This window comes from Rhinolophus ferrumequinum, chromosome 4 (genome assembly GCF_004115265.2).
Source record: "Rhinolophus ferrumequinum isolate MPI-CBG mRhiFer1 chromosome 4, mRhiFer1_v1.p, whole genome shotgun sequence".
In the NCBI taxonomy this organism is placed as follows: domain Eukaryota; kingdom Metazoa; phylum Chordata; class Mammalia; order Chiroptera; family Rhinolophidae; genus Rhinolophus; species Rhinolophus ferrumequinum.
In genome coordinates this window covers 56,940,279-56,963,588 of record NC_046287.1, presented here as the reverse complement: position 1 = coordinate 56,963,588, position 23,310 = coordinate 56,940,279, and the positions used below count along the sequence as shown (strand labels likewise).

The following is a 23,310-nucleotide window of genomic DNA, read 5'->3' as shown; positions in this document are numbered from 1 at the left end:
TGAATTCTGTTTTGTCAGATGATTGAAAGTGGGGCTGCTTTGTCAGCAGCTTGAATGGGGAAACATTGAGCTCTGCTCTGTGCATCCATACCACTCCCAAGCGTCCTCACTAAGAAGACATACCATATTTCTCCCTCCTTTTTTCCATGCTGTACACACGCATGCGTGGACACAGGTACACACAATAGCACACCATAACAAGTAGGACAGTCTACTGGGCCACCCAGTGAGTTCCGGTACTACGTAACTGCCTTAGGCATGGGTTCCCCAGACAGTTTAGGTTATAAACTTGATTTTTGTCACACAGAATTCATGGGACTTATTTTGTTTTTTATCCCCTACTTACGTTCTTGTTTTGGTACTTTTTAAATAGCACGTAGTATTTTAATAACCTTACCAGGCATAGAAGACTGTTGTAGAATTTTTGAAGTAGAAGGTACAGTCATCTTGTCCCCCTACACACACACACACACACACACACATTGTGCAGATGAATGAATACACTGAGGCAAGGAAGTGAGATGTAACTTGTCTCAAGTCTCACAGTTAATGATGAAACTGAAACAAAAATTCAACTCTCTTGACTTCCACATACGTCCTGCTGTCCCAGAATCTCTTGGCCATGTGCTTCTCGCACCTGACCACTGTTTGTGACCTGCCACACTGCACTGGCACCACACAGACCTCTCTCTGGGAGGCATGACAAGCAGTAGTTCAGGGTGGTGTCTGAAGTCAGGCTGCCTGGGGACAGACACACCCCAGCTCTGCCATACTGCTCACTTGTGCCTCGGTTTCCCCGTCTGTCAAGCAACTATACTAATAATACCTACTCTGTAGGGTTGTTACGAGGATTAAATGTGCTAATGCCTGTGAAAGTCTCAGAACAGTGCCTGGAACATTAAAAGTGTTTAATATGTATTAACTTACCATTTTTGTCTGAATACTTTGAATGGCAGTAGAGAGAAATTAAGTAGAGTTCATTATGGATCCCGCTGAAATGCTTACCTCAGCCTGCGCAGACCCACTAGAGTTCATTCGTTTAGTTCGTGTTAGCAAAATATATACCAATCCCCCATCTTTGGGAGGCCATTGTGTTTGTCACAGGTGTTTTGAGACATTTTGGCTTAGCCCTCCCTCCAGCACACGCCCCACCTTCTCCCCCCACCCCCGCCCCATTACTCAGGTGTGATTGGGGGCGTGAGGCTTAGCTGCTTAGCATGACATGGTAAGACATTCTCAGGCGGAGGTAGTTCTTACTGAGCTCCTCTGGCTTACTCACTTGGCAGTCACATTCCTTTGAAATTCTGCAGAGCGATTTTGTTTAACACCCAGAGGACAAAGGGATCATCGGAAGGATCCTTAAAGGTCCATGGGATGACTACTTTCTACTCAGCACGAGCCAGTATTTTGTTCCTCCATGCAATAATGTGCAGCTTAGCAGTATGTGGGAGGAGAAAGACGTCTTTATGGAAGGATGGCACTGCATTGTCTGTCTCTGTGAATGATGTGGGTGCGATAGATAACCAGAAAGTATTGCTAAGTTACTACCACATCTGTCAGTCCATGGCCAGAGGCTGTGTGGGCGGCAGGGAGATACTGTGTGGAGCTAATTGTGTCATCACTGTGTCACGGGAGAGCTACAGCCAAGCTCAAGTCTGCTTTGTGCGCTGAGTTCAGACCCTTGGAGGATAACTCTTGTTGGTACCTGTGAGCTCAGTGTTGAGTTGACTTACAGGAGTGATACCTGTGGTGAGTGGTGTGTCGTAGAACTACTGGAGCTGCAACATCTTCTTAGGAAACGGTTGTTTTTTCTCTGGTGAGTAATTGTGGTTCCTGCTTTCATTTGCAGAAGTGCACCTCCTCAAAGAAGGCCTCTGCTGTGGCTGGCCAGAGCTGTCACTCCTTTCTGGGCCAGGAGCTCTGTGAGGAAAAGCAAAACCCAAGGTGCTTTGAAGAGAGAATTCTGTGAGAGTGTTGCTAGAGAATCCAGGGAAATTTGCCTTTTTGACAAAAGGGTCTTTTAAAAGGAAAGCTCTGCTCTATTTTGGGTCTTTTTCCTTTTTCATACTTAAGAAAATATTTTCCTTTAAAAGTACAGTTAGATTTTTGTCTAAAAGTTCAGTGGAGAAAAAGTGTTTGGACGAGGAATGTCTTCCCTGTCTATGCTCTGATGAAATAATGCCAGAAACCCATGAACGGACCAATCAGAACACTTGTAAATGGGGTACCCTCAAGTGAGGATGCTGGCATGCTTTTGTGGTTCTTCTGGTTAAAGGAGCATGACTGCTGAGAGAGCTGAGCACAGGAAGTGGTGTTCTGAGATTTAGTTCCTTTTCAAGGACCTCTCCCTTCTGTTTGTTTTAACATTGGTTTTGAGTTGTCTGCCATTTCCACTTGCATAAAAAGCCCATTTCTTCTGGGTCATTTATAGAATATTCAGAGACTGATTGAGTTTACTGAGAAACAAACAGGGCCTAGTTACAAAACATTTTTGAAATGCAGTCAGCTGGAATAGGTTGTCAGCCACGGAAGGCTTACATTTGTTTTATTGAACATTATTATTTCTAAAAAAAAATTGAACTTCGGTTTTCACGTATTTGGTTTTCCCAACTTCATTTAGTTTTTTTAATTTTTGATGTTTGTTTTTTTCTTTTTAAAGATGACAGGCCACAGTTAATGAATAACGATTTACTATTCACTGAAGTGCTTTTGGAGAGCAGAAGAGGTGAAGAAGGGAGGGTTAGACGATTTCTTTTCCAGAAATCCATGTTCTTCCTCTTGTTCCGTGATGACCTTTAGGTCATTTTTTATACATAATGTTTCGTGATCACATCATGAAGCCATAGGTCTACATGAAATCAAAATTAAAACCCTGGTGTTATTGGCAGAAGATGGTTTTAGGAACTAAAAGCCCTGTTCAGGGCTGCAAGGTGAATGCAGGTGGTAAGCTTTGTCAAATGGCATTACATGATTAAGTAGTTATGCCATATGATTCATTCGATAAATGAGACACCTTAAAACCATTCATAATTATGCTCTTTATTAGGGATATTGGGGAGCTGTATCTGTACACGACAGGCATTTAGAACAGTCCACTCTCATTTCATTCCCGGAGTGACTCTCCATTACCCAGTTGTCTACCGGATCTACAGCACAGGTCTTGAAGATGAAATGAGTTGTTGATCTGATTGCGTGAGGTTGGAAGAGAATCATACTCGTTTTTTAGAAGGTGGAGAATTACTGGAAAACCTCAGAGCTGACCAGAATGCTTTTAGAATCGGTCTCGCATTTTATTTACTATGTCCATCCATGGTCTTTGCCAGATGGTAATAAAGCATCAAGAACAGTGACATCTTGATAGCCTAAGTGGTGTGACTTACAAACCTCCACTTCATCCTAGTTACCTATGAAAATTACACCACTAGACAGAGGAGGAAATCAGTCCATTTCTTTTAGATAGCACTCTGATTTTTATTGAACTTGCTCTCAGTCCTCTTGAGTTCTGTGTCTGCATACTAATGTTTATTTTACCTGGGTAATGTTTTAGATGACATTTACGTAGAAGCATTTGAGCAGTTTATTAAACTTCATTGCAGTTTATAGTGTCACAGTCTTGGCATGTGTCAAGAAGACTTTACCACAAAGCAGTGAAGTTTTAATGGATTGCTGGCCCCCGATCCAGTGGGTGCCCAAAAGCTCACTCATGATTGGTTCAAGACCTTCTCACATTTACTTTGTCTTCTGCTTTCTGGATCTTGATTTCGTATGTGGTATGCGATGCACTGGGTTTTTAAGACTATATATCCTATCTGTGTCACTGCTGTCTGGGATTCTGTTTTTAGTTTCTGAGGCATAATTCCTCACCCCAACCATAGATCTCTATCTTCGTTCTTTTCTCTCCTTCAGGATGTGTCGTTAAAAGCCTTCTTATCATATCCAACCAGAAATAGAGAACTTGACTTGAATAAGACTTTCATGTATATTAAAAAAATTTTTTTTAATAAATAAAGTGTGCATTCGTTGAAGACAATTTGGAAAGTACAAAGAAAATTATCTATTATTCTACCACCAAGAAATTAGTACTGTTGCCATTTTGGTATATGCATTTTCATCGTGTGTGTGTGTGTGTGTGTGTGTGTGTGTGTCCATGTGCACAGAATATATCAACTTTATTTAAATGAGTGCTTCCCAAAGTCTGGTGCAGACACTACTGATGGTATGTGAGGTAATTGTAAGAAAGCATGTGAGTGAGCATGTTTAGTTAATAGTTATATACTCTCCTATGTGTATTCAAATAATAGCTAATCCATCAAACCGTTGATTTCATGGTTAAAATTACTCTGGAAGACCTGTAGGTGCTGGGAGTCCTCAGTACCTTTCCGCACCTCACTCCTCAGGTAATGGCACTAGGTCTTCAGTGTCCCACACAGCAGCAGTCTGGTCCGCTCTGCCTGCCAAATAGATTCATTATTCAGCTCTCTCACCACTCCGCACGCCACCATCATCCAAAGGATCCAAGTCACCATAGTTTATTACTAGTGTCCCTTTTAACTAGTGTCTCACTACTGTCATTTCTTAGTCTCTGTTCTCTTTCCAGAGTCCCTACCCGTCACCTACAAGTCCCTACACGATGTGCCCAGTCTACGCCCGGTCCCTCTATGACCTCATCTCCTCCCACTCTTCTTGCTCACTCTGCTTCAGCCCATTGGCCTCCCGCCTTTCCTTTAACCTTTCCAGCGTGCTTCAGCCTTGGTCCTTTACCCTACTCTCCCAGCTTCCGGAAACTTACCTCCAGATTGTCCCATGGCCACCTCCTTCCTGCTGAGCATGTTCCCTGACTGCATTCCTCTGGAATGCCAACTCCTTTGCCCCAAAGCCTCCTATTCCCCTTGCCTACTTTATTGTTTTCTCCCTCACCATGGCACTAACGTATGGTGTATTTTACTTATTATCTGTCTCCCCAGTAAAATGGAAGCGCTGCCAGAGCGGGGTTCTTGTCTGCTTTAGTCATTGCTCAATCTCCAGCACCTAGAGCAGTCTCTGGCATTTAGTAGGCCCTCAGTAAAAACGTGTAGGAAGAGTAGTTTAAGTACAAGCATGAGCTGACTTAAAGAATAATAGTAAGTAAATCAGCGCAGGTGGAACAGGGGTATGCAAACGTCATGATGAATGAATGATGTTCGAGAAACACTGATTTAAGTAATCTTAGAGTTTGTTTCTTTTGTGTTCTTATTATCTGTAGTACTGCAGTAAATATCAAGTAATTTTCTTTTGCATATTTATGATTACTTACTTAAAATAAATGCTTAAAAGTATAACTGTTGCTCTCAGATAATAGGAATTATTGAGACTTATACTGGATCTAGAAAATTTGTATCAGTTTCCTCCCCACTCCGAGTGCCTGTATTTCTTCCCATACCTCACTGTGCCTTATCTCAGTGCCTTTTTATCTGTGCACATTTATTTGATAGCCGAAAAGGCTATCTGAGTGCCTTTACTTGTATGTATGAGACTATTTTTCACATGTTTAATTCTGATCTTTTTATCCTTTTTTTGGGAATTGCTCGTCCATGTCTGTTGTGGTCTAGGGGCTCTGGTTGCTGCATGGACTGAAAAATCGACATGAACTGGTGTTATTGGATGGAGATCACAGGCGCTCTGGTTTATGTCCAAGAACAGAATACAAAGGATACCCAGACCTCCCAGAGATAAGAACTGGAGTGTCTGCTTCCTTCTATCATCTCCACTCTCTTGCTTTTCTTTGCATACTGAATTTCCCCTTTCTTTGTTTTCTCGAGGCCTCTTTAGTCTCCCATAGCTCTTTATTCTGGATTTGGCTTGCCATGTCTCTTAGGTCAGTCCTACTTGAGCATGACCTTTCAGTTCAGGTACCTGTCATCATCCAAGTACCTTGGGTATCCATGTCTGTAGGAGTGAGCAATCCACTGGCTTGATTTCATGAGGTGGTCGGTCACTCCTGATTCAGCCAGCTGAGATTTGGATTGCGGGTTGGGCCTGTCTGCTTAGGGTCTGTGGAGGGAGCAGCTGCTCTAGGAAGAACAGAACAACTAGAATCTTCAGTAGTGTCTTTGGCCCATTTTTTGATTTGGTGTGTTCATCTTTCTCTTGTGAATACACGGAAATCCTTCACATATGAAGAAGGTTAGTGTTGTTTTTTGTCTCGTGGGTGTTTTTCTGTCCATTTTTCACTTTAATTTTGGTTGGTGTTTTTGCCATGTAATCAAATCAGTTAAATCATGATTTCTGCTACTGTAAAGTTTAGAAATACCTTCTCTGTGAGGAAATTATACATTCAGCTATATTTTCATCTCGTGCTTTATGGTTTCACGTTTTATGTGCTCCTTAAATTGTGATAAATTTTAGAGGAATTTGAGAAAGAAATAATATCTTTGTTATATTCATTCCAGGAGCAAGCATAGTGTTTATTTTGTACTAATTCATTTTTCTCAGCCAAATTTTGTAGTTTTATTTTATTGGATGGATACCACATCCAATAAAATAATATGAGGTGTGATCAAAGAATACGGTCAATGCTGCTGCCATCCAACAGAAAGGCAGGGATCTTCAATGCGGGAAGTGGCACAACAAACCTAGTAACAGTGTGTGACAAGTTTCAGCTTGTTCGGTGCAATCAGTTGGGTATGAGCTGTGGTTGAGAGAAGGTATGTTTTAAAGTGTGCCCCAAATCATCCCCCATGATGACAGCACTGTGTCACACATCGCTTCTGGTATGGCAATTTCTGTCAAATAAAAACATTCTGGTATGTCCTCATCTACTTTATTCACCAGATCTGGCACTGTGTGATTTCTGACTCTTTCCCAAAGTCAAAATGACCATGAAAGGTAAACGTTATGAATAGATTCAGGACAACGAGGCAGCCACGACAGCACAACTAAAGACACTCACTAAAGAGGACTTCCAGAACTGCTTCAGAAAGTGGCAAGAACGATGGGATAAGTGTGTTTGAGGGAGTATTTTGAGGGGGATTAATGGCAATGTGTCTTTTGCTGTAATAAATATTTTTTATTTAACATTCACTGTAGTTTTTGATCACACTTCTGTGTCTATACTTTTTTAAAGTTTATTCCTAGCTACTTTATAAATGTTATTCTGAGTAGAGTTTTTTTCAATTATGTTTTCTAAGGAGTCCTTCATAGTTTATTAAAGCTATTTTTATGTTTTCATGTTATAACTGGCTACCTTACTAGTTCTAGTTTTTCTTACTTGATACATTTGGGCTTTATATGTAGACAGTTACAACATCTGCAAGTAATTATTTTATTTCTGTCTTTATCTCTTCCTTTCTTTTTCTCATTTTATCATGGTAGATCTTTTAAAATGAGGATAATAGTAATTGTAATGGAATGTAGGGCATATCGTATACTGTTGTATTTTATTAGGGATAATTATTCTGATTAGATAGTCAGAATCCTTTGGGAACATGTAGGTACATGAAACTAGTAGGAAATCCATTTTGACCCAAAAGATTTTCTCCACAGGTTTGTCTTGGATCATGAACATTTTACTTGTTACACTGTTTCTGGTCAAGTCGTTGCCTCTAGAGAGTCGCTGTTAAAATGCACATGTGATCTCTCCCAGTAACATACTATACTTGCTAATATAACTTGTCATAGATTTAGTTTTCTGGTAATTGATACTGGTCTACTATTGTGGAAACCTGGAGAAGTGGACCTTAAATAAATGGAACGGAAAGTTCTGTGAAGCAGGAGCCTTCGTAATGAAGCAGCTGTATCCTTTGCCCACTCTGTGTTCTGTGCATCTCCCACCTCCACCCCATAAACTCCGACCATCATGAACTTCTTTTGCTTTCTTAAATATGTCTTGTTCTCTTGCCTTAGGCTTTCCTGTTCTTAGCCCCCACTCTTAGTATTCTGGTCTTCAGGGTCACTTTCAGGGTCCTTTTCTCTAGGAAGGTTGATTTCTTTGACTGGATTATGTGTCCTCCTGTGTACTTCTTTCTAATGCACCCTGTATTTTCTTTAAAATAACATTCTTGTGATTGCTTTTCAAAACCATCTTTTAAACATTGTTATAGCTCTTCACCTATAAACTTTACATTGCACTGCCAGAGAGTATATCTGCCTTATCAACCACTGTGTGTGACAACACACAGGAGTCACTCAGTAAACGCTTCCTCAGTTAATGATTAAAAGGGGAGTAGCGGATGGTTTTGTCCATGAGCCTGAGTGAGAGACTGCAGGGAGCTGCCTTGATGAGCAAAAACAGTTGCTAGCTAGCAAGAGGGAGGTTGAGGAGTTGAAAGGGGTAGGGACAGTGTGTGCCTGTGCCAGAAACATTAGTCTTACCTGGATCTGCACCTATGCAAACTGAAGGGAAGGCCTGCCAACCGTTCTGAGCAACTCAAAAGGCTACGTGGATGAGCTCTGTGCATCCTTGGACATGAAGGAAAATATAACCCTGCATTTTAGGCTTTTACCCTTTAATTTCTTTGGTCTTCGAGGCTGTAGTAGCATAGCCACTGGGCTTTTACAACATCTAAAATGGAAGGCTGGCTCATAAAGTTCAGGAACCCCACCCACAGTAAGGCCATATTTAAAAGCCAGAGTGAAAAGGCAGCAGGAGGAGAAAAGAGTGTATACAAAAAAGTAGTATTTGTTACTGTTTCGTTGGCAAAAGAAAGGAAGGTTTGCTTTTGTGAGCCTGGATGGTGTTTGAAAATATTATCATGGAGTTTTAGTGTTCCTCAAGTTAGAGTACACTTAGGTTCCTATACTTCTATTTTTATATTAATTCCATTACAAATTATAAACAGTGAACTTAGAACTGAATTATAAAGGAAAACCAAATACTTTTTTGATTATTAGTTTCTGTATCTCATTTATTCATATTATTTCCTCCTGAGGGAACCTGCTGTTTGACATACTGTTGAATGAAGGGTTGAACTTGTGTTAAAAACAAACACACAGTGCTTGAGCTGATTTTATGTGTAATTACTATATGACTAACAAAATTAAGCAAGTTGAGACTGCTAATTTCGGCAGATTGGGGTGGGGTGGTGCTGTATTTAAGTGAAGAGCAATTCCAGCGCTGCACAAAGGCTGGAATTTAACCCTTTTTTCCGTCACAGATGAGGAAGCCGAGATGCTAAGTGACTCACATGAGGTCATGCAGCTTTTAGCTTCAGGGCCAGACTGACAATAATAGCTGCACTATTGTATACACTTGATTCAGGTAACACTCTTACCCATTTTACAGATGGGGAACCTGAGGCACAGAGACGTAACTTGTCTAACTTCAACAGTACATGTCAGAGCCAGGATGTGAACCAAGGTCTGGGTCCCAAGTCCTTGCCGTTAACCACTGAGTTCTGCTTCTCCCCCCACCAGTCCTGTATCTGGTTACCAGGTGCTGGTTACCATGCTGTCACCTGGAATGGTGTCAGCGTAACTGCTTTCCCAGTATATGGCTCCTGCAGGTGTTTTCCATACTTGAAAATGGTATTGGATTTTCCCCAGTATATCATACTCTGGCTTGAGAGTTGGTTTTGATGAAATGAATCTAATCTGTATGTAAGGAATTCTGAAACAGGAAACCAATATACAAGCCTGTAAGCAGTGGGAGTAGCTCCCCCCAAAGACACCTACAGCTTCTGCAGGGGTACAGTTTGGATTATGTTGTTGTCTTTTATTTCCTTTTTCAACCATGGTTGAGAAGTGATGTATTTCTTAAGTTGGCTCAAAAGTGAACAAATGAAATTGGTTGATAAAAGCTGAAGGTACTCTTATGAAACAAGAGTGGTCGGTATAGATCACAGAAGATAATTTCTGTTCTTTTTCTTTTAAATGAGTTGCAGTATGCATTGCCTGTGTCCTCCTGAGAAATAGCTAAAAGAAATCCCTGAGAGCTTTGTAAAACTTTGCTGTAAGGCTAGATTCATCCCAAAATGGATCCCTTCTAGATATGGCCCACTGACCGGTGTTTGTAATTGGAAAGACCAAGTAGACCAATTGAATACATTTTACCCATAGCACTTGTGTAATCCGTAAGTCCACACGATCCAGAGGGCTCATTCATTCAATAGAAAATGACTAAGGTTTGGTGTCTCTAGAGCTTTCTTGAGAGAAAAACGGTTGTGCCTTTTGCCCATCAGTTCTTATGAGATGGTAGTCTTTAAAAAATTTGTTTCAAAATTATAATAAAAATTTCTCTCAAACTTTAGAGCGTCTTTTAATCCATCTCTCATACATTATTTTGTTTCAAGACAGAATTTTAAAAAGTGTCCTGTTAGAGGTATAGCAAAAGTGCTGTGGGATTGTAAAGTCCAGTCAGTTGAGCGCTTGGGAAGGCTGTACAGAGGCATTTGAATTGAGCCTGCAGGAGTGAGTGGATTTCCGCGTGCTAAAGGAGGAAGGACACTTAAGGCTAAGGGAATAATAACCCAAGAAAAGGGGCTGCCCGGTGTACAGGGAAAGATGCTGTGGGAAGTGAGGCTGGAGACTTGACTGACGGGCCGGGACTAACAATGGCATGCTGGGAACAGTGAGATGAGCACCATCCGGGGCGATGGGACGTTATTCTGTAGGCATTAGAATGTTTTCGAGAAAGAATGAAATCCACCCTGTAATTGTAGGAGAGCTCTGGAAGAATGGAGGTTGATTAGAAAGAAGAGTAAAGCCCATTGGTGACTGAGTGTATCTAAAGATTCCCAGGTTACTACTATGTTTAACCTTAAAACTTTTTTGCTTCTGTATTTTTGAATGAATATTTAGCATTTCTATCACCTAAGGAATATGATTTAATTTTTTTAAAATGTTAGTTATGTTGTCCTTATAAAGAAAAATGCCTTTGTCAAGAGAATTAAAAAATAAATTATCATGAATAAGAATTATTTTCTGTTATCAAAGCTTGAATGTGGTAACTTAGTTGTTGCTGTAACTTGTAAATAGACTTGAATCTTTAATATTAATAAGGTTTTGGCATTCCTCAATACTAACTAGATCACGGAGCCTTCGGTGGAAAAATCAACTATAAGACTAGAGTCAGTTATTTTGGTGATTTGGACGGCTTTCTACAATTAATTTAGGGGAAAATAGAAAACTAGAGTATGAGGATGATATGGTCCCTCTGGTGAAATTTGTGAAGTGGAAATACCCTGAACCCAGTGAGCCAGAGGATTTGACTCGTAGGTCTGCTGCCTGCAACTTTTAAAATATGCAACTCAGGGAATGTCTGGTTAACCTCTCTGAGTCTTTGGTGTTTTTTTTGTTTGTTTGTTTGTTTTTTTGTAGAGCAAGTATAAACTGTCCACTTTATAAGGAGTTTATGCGACCCAAGTAATTTAAGTATGAGAAATATCAGATTTTATTTCTGATAGAAAAAAATCAAACACATGATCTATGTCCTTCCTTAAACAGTCTGACTGATATTTTTTATCTTGGCAAAACTCAGTGTGATTCACCCAACACCCTTCTGTCATCCAAGTGAGAAGCCTGGCAGTCTACTTTGGTTCCTCCCTTTCCTTCATTTCTCATATGTAATTGGCTACAACCAGTTTGACTACTTTTCTCACAGTTCTGCACACCCGTCTATTCATCACCCTGTGCTGAGTTCTTTTGTCTGTCACCTGGACCTTTGCAGTAGTTTACTAATGGGATCCCTGTCTTCAGTCTCTCATTCCTAACAAACACTGACATAGCACTTAGGATTTTCCAGTGCACTTTTAAGCACTGGAATTTATAAATTCCAGTTTACTTAATTCAATCACCTTCTATAATGCCACCTAGTGCTTTCCCTCAATTCTGGCCACTTTTCTTATCCACTTAAAGTCTCCCTCTGGCTCCCCTGCCTCAGTATTCACAATCCTTCAACCCCTCCTCCCACATCCTGTAATCTAGTTACACTGGCCTGTTGCACTACTTTGAACAAGCCATGCAGGTTTACACTTCAATAACTTGTGTGCTTTCCACATTGGTACGTGGCCCTTGGATTTTTCTGAGGAATTTGTGGGGAACTTTTTAAATTTTCTATTTCTATTTTGTAAAATCAAGAATTCTAAGAAAGAGAAATCATTAAAATTAAAAAAAAAATAGTCACTATTTTTAAATGATTAATTTTATCCAATCTTTATAGTAACCCTTCAAGGTCGGCTGTTATGATCTTTATTATTTACAGATGAAGAAACAGAGGCTGACAGATGTGACGTAACTCAGGGGGACTGAGACCTGAACCTAGGTCTGTGTGAGTCTCCAAACCCATCCTTTTTGTTTTCTTAGTGGTTTTGCTTTGTTTTATTTAAGGTCTCTGTTAGTGTAGTGGATTGTTTGCCATGGAAAGTCCTCTAGGATTGAAGACAGATGTGGTTCAATTCCGGTTTTGTATCTGGAATAGCTTTGAGTTTGGGAAAGTCAGTATCTCTGAGCCTCTCCTTTCTCCTCCATTAAGTTTATAATACCTCCCAGGTCTTATCCCCAGAGTATTAGGAAACATTTGTGAACATGCGTGTCGTGTGTGTATTTAGGATAAAGCATCTTCTGTAACTGTAAGGGGACACAGCAGGTAGTGGTGTCCTCATTGGTAATAATGAGCTTTCCCCCAGATTTCAGCAGGTTTTAAATGGTATCCAGGGGCGTTACTTCTGCAAGTATTTTGGTTGCTGTGAAATGAAGTTAAGTGGTGCCAGCATGTGACAGACAACACTGTGACAAGTGCAGAAACGTCATCTCTTGGGTGACGTGGAGCTGGTGGCATTGCAGTGAATTGTGGAATTTAGAATCTCCTGCGGCAGGACCAAGAAGCCAGCCTGAGCTCCAGTAGAACAGGACTTCTAACACCTCTGCCCCCAGGGGAGGGGAGAATTCATACCTTGGCTGTTACCGCTGCTTGACTTGTACTTTCTTCTTTTCATTTTAAGTGTTTGGGGTTAAGATTTTTTGGTAGGAGATTGACTTAAAGTATGTTTGGGTTTTATTTTAACAGCTCTAGTTACCAGGATAGGAATTCAGACTGTGAAAGTAAGACTGTCTAGGTGATCTGACTATTGTCAAGGGAGAAATTTAAAAATGAATTTTAAGCATGGTGCCAAAGTGAGTTATGTTTTCTGCAGACCCCGAAAGAAGGAGTGTGCCCTCCAAGTGGACGTCCCAGATGGGCAGGCTTCTTTGGCTTCTTGGGTGTTTTGTTGCTGGTGGATTAGTTCGTTTTTACTTTTCTTTGTCCTGCCTCTCTCCCTCCCTCCCTTTCTTTTTTTCTTACTGCTTTATAAAACTAGAGTGATAATTGCTTATCATATACCTCAGAAATAAAATGAAAGAGTAAACCTTAAGTAAAACTTCATAGAGCTGATTGACTGGATTTATACATCATTTTTCAATCAGTGTGTATGTTTAGGTAGAAGTTGAATGGTGCCAGGATCTTGGAGAAGGGTGGGCCGGCAAATATTCTTGTTCTCTAAACTTCTAAAATATCTGAACTTGGACATCTGACATATATTACTTTATTGTAGAAGATAAATGAGCTATATACGGAGTTAGTATACTTCTTGCCATGAATAAAATAGCACCCCCAACCTCCCTGTTCCCTTGTCTGGCTCTGTTTATCTCCAAGGCACTTCCTATTATCACTGTTAGCTCCATGAAAGCAAGGACTTTTTTCTGTTTGATGCTTCATTGAACACCTAGTATTTACCTAGAGCAGTGTCTGATTTATAACATTGAGCAAATATTTGTGGAAGGGTATAAGCGGGGAGCAGAAGGAGGGAGCACCTTCATTTGGTTTACTGGACTCTTATTAGAAGGTAAAATGCACAGAGCAGGGCTTTGTTCTGGTCATTGCTGTACTCCAAGCACCTGGAAGTATGTCCCGCACATAGTGGGTGCTTTAATAAGTAATTGGAGAGAGAGTTTATGCCACTTTGGTTGTATACACTTAATTATGGAACTATACTAATCCCGTTTGTTTCGTCATATGGATGTGCCTTAAAAAGTAGACATTTTTAATCCTGCATACCAACATTTTACCTAAAGTATAACCTATAGTAATATAGCACAGAAGAAAGGCCACACAGCATGTTGGTTAAGTGTTTGAACTCTGCAACTAAAACTGCCTGGCTTAAGCTTCAATTCCCGCTTTGCCATTTACTAGCAGTGTGACTGTGAAGTTACTTAATGTCTCCATGTCTGTTTTCCTCCTTTGTAAAATGGGAATGATGATAGACAGCACTGATCACAGGGTTGTTAAAGGAATTAGGTGATTAATATAAACTCGGAATATCCGCTGACATTTTAAGAGCGTTCCAAGCAAAAAATTACTCCATTCAAATGATTCACCTTCTCTCGTCCACTGAATTGGGATGCACTGATCCCAGTTGCCACCAAGAAGCTTGTGTGCAGATAGTGAACATGTACATGTTTTTGCATCATTTGTTCTCCTTATTTACCAAGTTGGACGTCTAGTCATAGTTGCTTTGCAAATAATTCATCTCAAGTTTTATCACGTGGTTCTACTGAAGTTGACTTGATAATACTGCAGGCATTACATTCTCATTTGAGAGCTGGCCCAGAAAAGCTGCAGTTTATTATAGGAAAACAAAGCAAAACAAAAACCCAAAAAGCAAAAAAGTGAAAACTGGCGTCATCTGGATCATGCCCCACAGGAGTATGAAAGGTGAAGAGTCCAATTATTTATTGGAGATCTAGGCAGCCTACTTCATTCCCTTGGTGAGTTTGGTCAGTGTCTGTACCACTGCCTGTATGTGGGTGCCCTCTTCTGGAATAGTGCAAGCAGGACTGAGCCAAATGAATGAGGTTTAAAAGGTACGCTGAGGAGGCAGGACCTCTAGGTGACCCCCTTATTAGGAGTTTTGACAACTAGGTTTTGTTTGTGGTTCTCTTATAAAGGCCCTGAAATCATTAGAAGGAAAAAAAAAGATACAGTCTATTCGAGAGAAATGTATTCTATATAAATGTCAAAATAGGTTCATTTGAGGCCATTTTCCTTAGAAAAGTGAAGCATTAATTTCTACGGGGGGCTGACTAACATTTGTATACACCAGAAATAGCGTTTTACATTTAATAAAGTACTGTCAGATGTGATGATCTCATGTGACGATGCAGATAGCCATGCGATAATCTTAATGATGGAAGGAATAGGAGCAGTGATGAGAACGGCTGTGGTGATGGGAGCTGACGTCTGTCGTCTACTGTGTGGCAGACACGGCACTGAGCATTTACATGGATCTTCTCACTTAATCTTCATACCACCATGGAAGTTGGTACTATTATCTTCATTTTATAGATGAGAAAACAGGCTCACAGAGAATAATGAATATACCCAAAGTCCCACCTCTGGTGACGGATGGAACCAATTTGAACCTTGGCAGGTCTACCTGGATGGAGCATTTTGGCAGATATTTGCTTTTAGCATCTTCTAAGTTAATAATTGTTGCTTATTGTCAAACTGAGCACTTGCATGAAGAATCCCATTAATAAACGACGGGAGACTTCCTAATTCTTTCGCTGTAATGGGTTTGTGTTAAGATGAATACACTGCTAGACGTATTTCTCCATTGGCACGTTTCAGGGTGTCTTGGTCATACTGCACACATAGCCTCTCACCCGCAATGTGGTGACTGCACTGATTTCCCATGGGTAGGGCATGGTTGCCATGGCTACCAGACAGCTTGTCTAGATATCCTGTGGACACCTGACACTGATCATGTGTTGGAACCAAACTCATGGGCTTTTCTCCGTCTGGCTCCTGTTTTTCTCTGTATGTACATACACACTCGGGTATACATCCCTCCTTTCCTGTTGCATTAACTATCTCGGTTGCTGGCATCTGACTTTTTGCCCAGCTTCTCAGTCAGAGTGAGCCTTCTGCCCTCTCTGTGGACACCACTCCACACACATCCCAAATCACTCGTGTTCTTTCATTCTACTTTCTAAATATCTTTCAGAACAGACCTTTTCTTTATATTTGCATGAACTATCTTTTGATTCAGGTGCTTTTCTCCTGACCAGACTATTTTGATGACTTTCCTAGCTGGTTTCTCTGCCTTCAATTTTGTCCTCCTACAGTTTTTCTTACCGTATATGCTACAAGCAAAAGTGATCCTACTTAAATCCAAGTCTATCTTATTACCTTTTCCCGTTTAGACCTGTAGTGGTTTCCCCTGGGTCACAGTGGTGGCTCAAAATCCTGACATCACATCAGCATTATCTTGAACCTTAAAAAGAAAAGTGCTGAGGCCACTTCAGGCCAGTGGTCTGAGAACTCCCTGGAGTGGGGCTCCAGCACCTGTCCTTTCTGAAAGCTTCACGTATCCTCATATTTACCTACCTACTTGGATATCTAATAGACATCACAAAGTTCACATGTCTACAGTGGAATCCTTTCTCTCAAAACCTGCCAACTTTAATCTTCCCCATTTTAGTTGATGACAACTGTGCCCTTCACTTTCTCAGAACTCCCATGACCACTTTATATAAAAATATATGTATGTCTCCCCTCAAACTGGGATTTTGATCTCTCTTTGCTCAATTTTTCCATTGCAATTATCATCTTCTAACATATTATGTACTCATTTATTATGTTTGTGGTTTATTTTTCGCTTCCCTGGGGTAGAAGGGTTTTTTTTTTCATTGTTGTTTTGTTTTGTTTACTGAAGTATTCCAAACATCTAAAACATTGCCTGGCACATGATAGGAAATTTGTTAATATTTAGTGAATCAACAAAAACATGCATACCAGAAAGTGACTAGCAATAGCAAAATGAATAGTAGTAAAGGGTATAAAGGACTTGGGTACTAGAGTACCACTGTCCGTGTCCAGCCCTGTGCCTCAGTTTCCATCCGTAAAATGAGTATACTGCTACCTACTTCATAAGACTGAAGATTACATGAGAAAATCCCTGGCAGGCACTTATCCAGTGGCTGGCACAGAGTAACTTACCTGTTAGATGCTGTCAGGTGAATGATACCACTGGAGGTGCTGTAGTTGTCCTGAATCATTTCTGATTGACATTTCCTTCAAGATTAAATTATATACTGTTTCTGCAGTGCTTAAGAAATGAATGCTGTAGGTAATGGTGGCCAATAAGATTTCCTTTCTTAGACGCAATTTATGCTTCAGGGTTTCACGTGTATCTCATTTATGATGTAATTAGAACTCTTCTTGACAGACATTCATTCTGGCCATGAGGCTGAACATTTGTACTGGCTTTCCTGAGTCCATTGGTTCTGGGCTCTGTGTCTGTATCTCAGCCTGAAGAATGGCAAGGGGTCATACTGCTCCCTCTGGTTTTTTTGTTCCACTCGCAGCTGGAGTCATTTCTTTCTACTCTTTGGGATTCTTCTGACTTGCCTTTGTCTCGTTTATGGATACAATGGAACTAGGTGGCTGTTTGTTGTTGTTGTCTATGCAAAAGTCCCAGGGAATATTTTATAAAAGCTTTGACACCTTTGCCTCGTTTATGGTTTTGTTCTAAGTTTTAGTATCACACTTAAATAAAAATTTAAAGAATTTTTTAAAATGTAAGTTCAAAGTAAATATGAAATAAGACAATATATCTGGTACCCTCTGCTGATGTTGGTCTGTAGGACTTTTCCAGGATTAGTTACGATCAGTTAGAAAGCTAGTGCCACATGTCGTTGACAGCAAAGCATAGAAAATAGTGGAGGATGTGGACACAGCTGATTACTTAGTTCTTGCATTCTTTTGACAGGTATTGAATAACTTCAACCTGCTCTTGGGATGTGGATACAAAATAACATTCGAGGTAGTGGTAGGTGAGAAAAGGGAATTTTAAAAGGCAGAGCTATATAAAGTATAAAGCATGTGCTCTGCGAATGAAGCAGAGGGAATTGGAGTATGATTCTTAGACAAGTTATTTCACTTGAGCTCTTGTAGGAGTAATTAAGAGTTTGCAGAATTTTGGGGTGGAGGTAACAAGTGGCAAAGGGAACAGCATGTGAAAGGGGTATGAGAGCACAGGTAATATTTCTGTGGCCCAAGCATAAGGAAAATAGTGTATGATAAATCTGAAACAGCAATTGGAGTCAACTTGTGAAGGGCCTTCTATGACATGCCACAGAATATTCATTTTTATCTTGTGTAGGATTTTTGTAAAGGAGACATGTTATCACATCTATGGTGGCAGTATGCAGGCTAGAAAGAAGGGTGAACATACAGAGAAAAGAGCATTTTCCTTTTGTATTCGGAGGACCTTAGAGAAGAATCGGTAGTTCATAGGCAACTGAGAGAAGGTCTTGGTAAAAATCTATAGAAAAATAGTAAGAATAGAAATTAAATCACAGAGGCAAGTCGGAACAAATCCACAAGGAATCTGTGAAATTGACATCAGGGAACACCATTATTGCAATTCTTCAAATCAAGTTTAGGAGAAATATTTCAGGAGACAGGGTTACCAGAAAAAATACATAGGATGCTCAGTTAAATTTGAATTTCTATATAAACAGTGAGGAATTTTTAGTGTAAGTATGCCCATGCAATATTTGAGATATACAGAAGACTATTTTTTGTTTATCTGAAATTCAGATTTAACTTGTTGTCCTATTATTTTTATTTGGAAAATCTGGTAATCCTTGTATGATAAAAAGGTTATGAACAGTCCTGGTGGTGATCAGGCTCAACGATCTGATTCTTGTTTCGATGAGAGAGTGTTTACTGCCTTTGTTTGGAGACGTGAGGTGCAGGCCCCAGTGAAGCATTTGATAGAACACAGGGGGCGCCTTTGAGAAGTCTTTTCTACATTTAAATCACTGGTAGGGATTTCACCTCATGAGATTGTAAGAAGAAAAGGGGAACTATAGAAAAGAAGGGACAATTCAAACTACTGAAAGTATCTAATATTCTACAGCGTCTTGTGTATTCCAGGAAACAACTAGGGTGGGTGTCACCCCACAGAGAGGGATTATGCAGTTCCCTTTATAGAGTTTGAACAAGGCCGGGCTGCCATTGTTGTTTATACTCTTGATATACAGTGGCTCCTGTGTTCTGGCTCCTGTTTTTATTGCGGCTGTAAAAACATTACAAAACCCCAACAATAAACACTCTGCTGAGAATGTGAGGTCATAGTAATGTGACCTCACAGGGAGCCAGGTCCTTGGAATCCCTAGAAGACCAGCAGCCACTGGAGTTGTGGGGTGAAGGATACTGGGGAGGAGCTCGGAAGAGGAAGTATGGCCCAGGTGCACTCCGGGCTCCGCGATGAGCTTGCCTCCGTGTCTGTCTTGTTGCTGGTGAGTTTGTATCATCATCATATCACAGACTTTCTGATTTAAAAGGAGCCAGTCTCTGTTCTTGTTCAAGGAATCTCATGAATCGTGGGATGGGACAGAATGAAGTAATCTCGGAATGGAGGTATTTAGCCTCACTTTATTCCTAATTTTCTTTTTTGCTGAAAGCTTTTTCAAGAAGATCTAGAGAAGTTTGATGCATATAGATTTTAATATTACCTCCTCCTGGTGAATGTGAGGAAAATGAGAAATAGACTGGGCTGGTCAAGACAGAAGAAAGAGGAGGCAAATGTGATAGGAATGATTTGGGCCGCTACATTTTTAAAAATATATGCTTATTAGGATAAGTCTCTTGTATTTGAACAAAATCTTTGCACTACTACATGTGTGGTATAATTACATTGTTTGCCTGGAGTGATTAAATATATGGCATGAATTTGCCCTGGGAAATGAACAAGTAGCAGTTCAAAGAGAAGAAAATCCTCTCTTTGACATTTATTATTATTATTATTATTACATAATCGCTAATGTATAGAGTAAGAGAATGCATGGGAACACAACTCCCGGGATTTTTTTTTTTATTATTTATAAAAATTGCTTGATTTTAACTAAAGTAGTTCTTGGAGTAAATATTTTACATTTCTACCTCTTAGGTGGGAAAACACAAAGTTGAGTTGCCTTTAAAGGAAATTTCTTCTATGACTACTTATTATAGGTTTGCCATATATAATAATTAAATGTTTAGTTTTCTGATAAGATAAATTTCACAATACTTGCTGGTAATGTGAACTCGACAGGGAAATTTAGGACTGAAAAATATTTAAATGTATTTGCATGAAGATTTCATGATAAAGCAATAGATTATAATCTGTGGGTATTTCTGCTGGAAAATTGTTTTAAGGTAGCTGATTGCGTAAGGAGGGTTACCAAACATCCGTTTTGCCTGGGACAGTTCCAGTTCATACCTGCTGTCCTGACATTGACTACGCTTTAGCATTTGACTTGAACTTTTTTAAAAAAAAGTATTTTCATTAATATTAAGTCAGTGTGTGTTTGATACACCTCCACTATGTCTTTCCCGCTTCTCGTAGTCTCATCCGGAAGGTGTGAGTTGACATGTGCATTGAGCAGAATTTTCACATCGTTGAGTCTCAAAGATAATGTGGGATAACCTCTCTCTTCTCCCTCCCTTATAGTGCCCTTTCAGGGGCAGCCGGAGTACTTGCTGATAAAGTGAGCTTGGGGAGGAGTTGCTATGTAGAGTTCACTCTTCCGAGTCTGGCAGTGGTGGGGAAGTCTGGGACTCGGCAGCCCCCGAGGAGCTGCTTGTCTACCAGCTGCTTGTGCAGTAGCTATGCCTGCATTTGACTGACACTGAAGGTGCCAGGCTCCCACTTAGTTGGTGGAACCGTGAAAAACCAGAAGTTGTAATTTAGGTAGAATAAGTGACAAAATAGAGATTGAGCGGTTGTGCTTAAAAATATATTCATTTTTGCTAAAATGATTTTTGTCAATTAGTATATTATGTACGTTTACAACTAACTTTTTCCTGTTAGTAATGCTTTTTTTTCTTGTATCACGTATAATTACATATTTAATGATTTTATCATCCCTGTTTCCTCTTCAGAGTGTCCTGGTTTAGACCATAAATAGTTACTCTGCTTAGAATTCAGGCCAAGTTAAAGAACTATGGTATAGAGCAAGGCCATGCAAACGGGGCCTATGCGCCCCACTCAGCCTTGCCTGGAATGGCTTGTAAGCTTTTAAAGGTTGTAAAAAAACAACAGGAACAAAGAACCTTGTGTGATAGGGACCTTATGTGGCCTGCAAGTCTGCAACGTTTACTATCTGGTCCATTACAGAAAAATTCTGACTATGTCTCGTGTGGAGTCTGTGGTATGTATGCTGGAAGGCTGTTTAAGCACGTAGTTTATCTTGAACACAACTTTGTTTTGTTACCAAGTTGAGATGCAGGTTTGGAAATGACTGTGTTCTCATTGGTTCTAGTGTTACAAATGCATGATGTAGCATTCCATGGTGATCCCTTTCTAGAGCAGAGGTCTCGTGGTGTGGCCTGGGGGCCTTCCCAAGACCCGTTCAGTGGGTTTGTGAGGTCAGTGTTATTTTATAAGAACAGTACAGCATTATTTTCCTGTTTTTTCCTGTTTCACTCTGTTGATATTCGCGCTAATGGTACAACACAGTGTGTGTGTGTGTGGGGGGGCTTACCACAATTCAAGGGGGTGGCACCAAAGTGTTTTAGTTGTCACTGTGGTCTTCACTGTCTTGCACTCAAAACAAAACAAAGGCCAATTTCACTTAAAAGTCCTTTCACTAAAAAAGTCCTTGATAAAGCAGGGCAAATTAATTGCATTTCAACCCTAGAGTACATGCCTTTTTAATTTCTCATGTGATGAAATGGAAAATATGCATAAAGCACTTCTGCTCATAATGATTGTGTCCAGGAAAAGCACTTGTATGTAATTGAGTTGTGAGCTATAAAATCGTTGCTTTTTTTCATGGAGTGCCATGTTTTCTTCAAAGTATGACAGAAAAACTGGTTACTGGCAGACGTTTTTTCAGAAATTAATAGAGTGGGCCTATAAGGAAAACAACTGACAATTTTTGTTGCCAATGATAAACTGTGAGCTTTCCATCAAAAATTAAAATTTTGGAAAACTTAATGTCTGCACGAAAAGTTTGACAGCTTTCCAGTACTTAGACTTTTCTGAAGATATTCGTGGTGACATTAATGAATGTGATATTTTAAATATTGTATAATGAAATATGTCAACAAATATTTTGCAAATGACCGTTGTATGTTGCAGAATTATGCCTGGATAAAAGATCTATTCAAAGTATAAGACATTTCAATGTAAGAGTACAAAAAGTCATTGATACAATTTTCGATTCTATATTGCAACTAACCTTTAAGAAACTACAACTTGTCTTATTTTGGTGTCATATCAAAAAGAATATCTGCAATTATAGATGAAAAGATTATTAAAATACTCCTTATACTTCTAACTAAATATCTGTGTGAGACTAGATTTTCTTAATGTATTTAACCAAAATCATATATTGCTACAGATTGAATATAGAAGTGGCTATGAAAATCCAGCTGTCTTCTATTAAGCCAACCATTAAATAACTTTGTAAAAAATGCAAATTACCATTATTTGTCTCACTAAACCTTATGTTGATTTGGAAAATATAGTTATTTTTAATTTAAAAAAATTATTTATATTCTTGATATGGATTTGTTATTTTAAGTGAATTAATATTTGAAATTTTCTGTTTTAATTACTAAAACAGTTAATATCAGTAGGTATAACCCATATAAACAAAGGTCTTTGGAGTCCTCCATACTTTCAAAGATGTAAAAAGGTCCTGAGACCAAAATGTTTGAGAACTGTTCATCCAGGATTTAAGCAATACTTTCTTTAGTGCTTTGAAATAATAGTAACTGAAAATACTTTTATGAATAATTAAGCATAAAATCATTTTAAATAGTTTTATTTTCACTTAGTTGGCCTACATTATCATGACAATTTCATCAGCTATTTTCCTGTTTTGCTACACAAGAAAAATCTTTTCTTTTTTTCCCCTTTTTATCAATTCTCACAGCAATGCTGGGGTGAAAACAGCACTCCTAGAGGCTCATTCTGAAATGGGGAGCACTGAAATTCTGGAAAAGGAGACCTCCGAAAATCTCAGTAATGGTACCAGCAGCAATGTAGAAGCAGCCAAAAGGCTGGCCAAACGACTTTATCAACTAGACAGATTCAAAAGATCGGATGTCGCGAAGCACCTAGGCAAGAAGTACGTCTGTCCCAAGGCTGGAGTCCAAGTGTGTGAGTGTGTGTGTGGTGTGTGTATGTGTGTGTGTAAGAGCTTCAATTGTAATAACCAAGTCTATTCTGCTTTCTTATAGCAATGAATTTAGCAAACTAGTTGCAGAAGAATATCTGAAGTTTTTTGATTTTACAGGAATGACGCTGGATCAGTCTCTCAGGTATGATTAAACATCACTTTTTTATTCTTCTTTGCCTC

At 39.6% G+C, this 23,310-nt stretch overlaps 1 protein-coding gene across 4 annotated transcripts in view; it reads left to right on the top strand.

Annotated features, from left to right (window-relative positions):
• PSD3 (pleckstrin and Sec7 domain containing 3) overlaps nucleotides 1-23,310 on the top strand; it is a 521,794-nt gene that overhangs the window by 282,035 nt on the left and 216,449 nt on the right. For 3 of the 4 annotated variants that reach the window (XM_033104950.1, XM_033104951.1, XM_033104952.1), the window contains 2 exons: nucleotides 22,885-23,079; nucleotides 23,192-23,272. In XM_033104950.1, the coding sequence (XP_032960841.1) occupies nucleotides 22,885-23,079; nucleotides 23,192-23,272 (276 nt within the window). Of the gene's footprint in view, nucleotides 1-19,213; nucleotides 19,261-22,884; nucleotides 23,080-23,191; nucleotides 23,273-23,310 lie in introns of those variants that run through there. The other variant, XM_033104953.1, reaches the window with a different exon arrangement.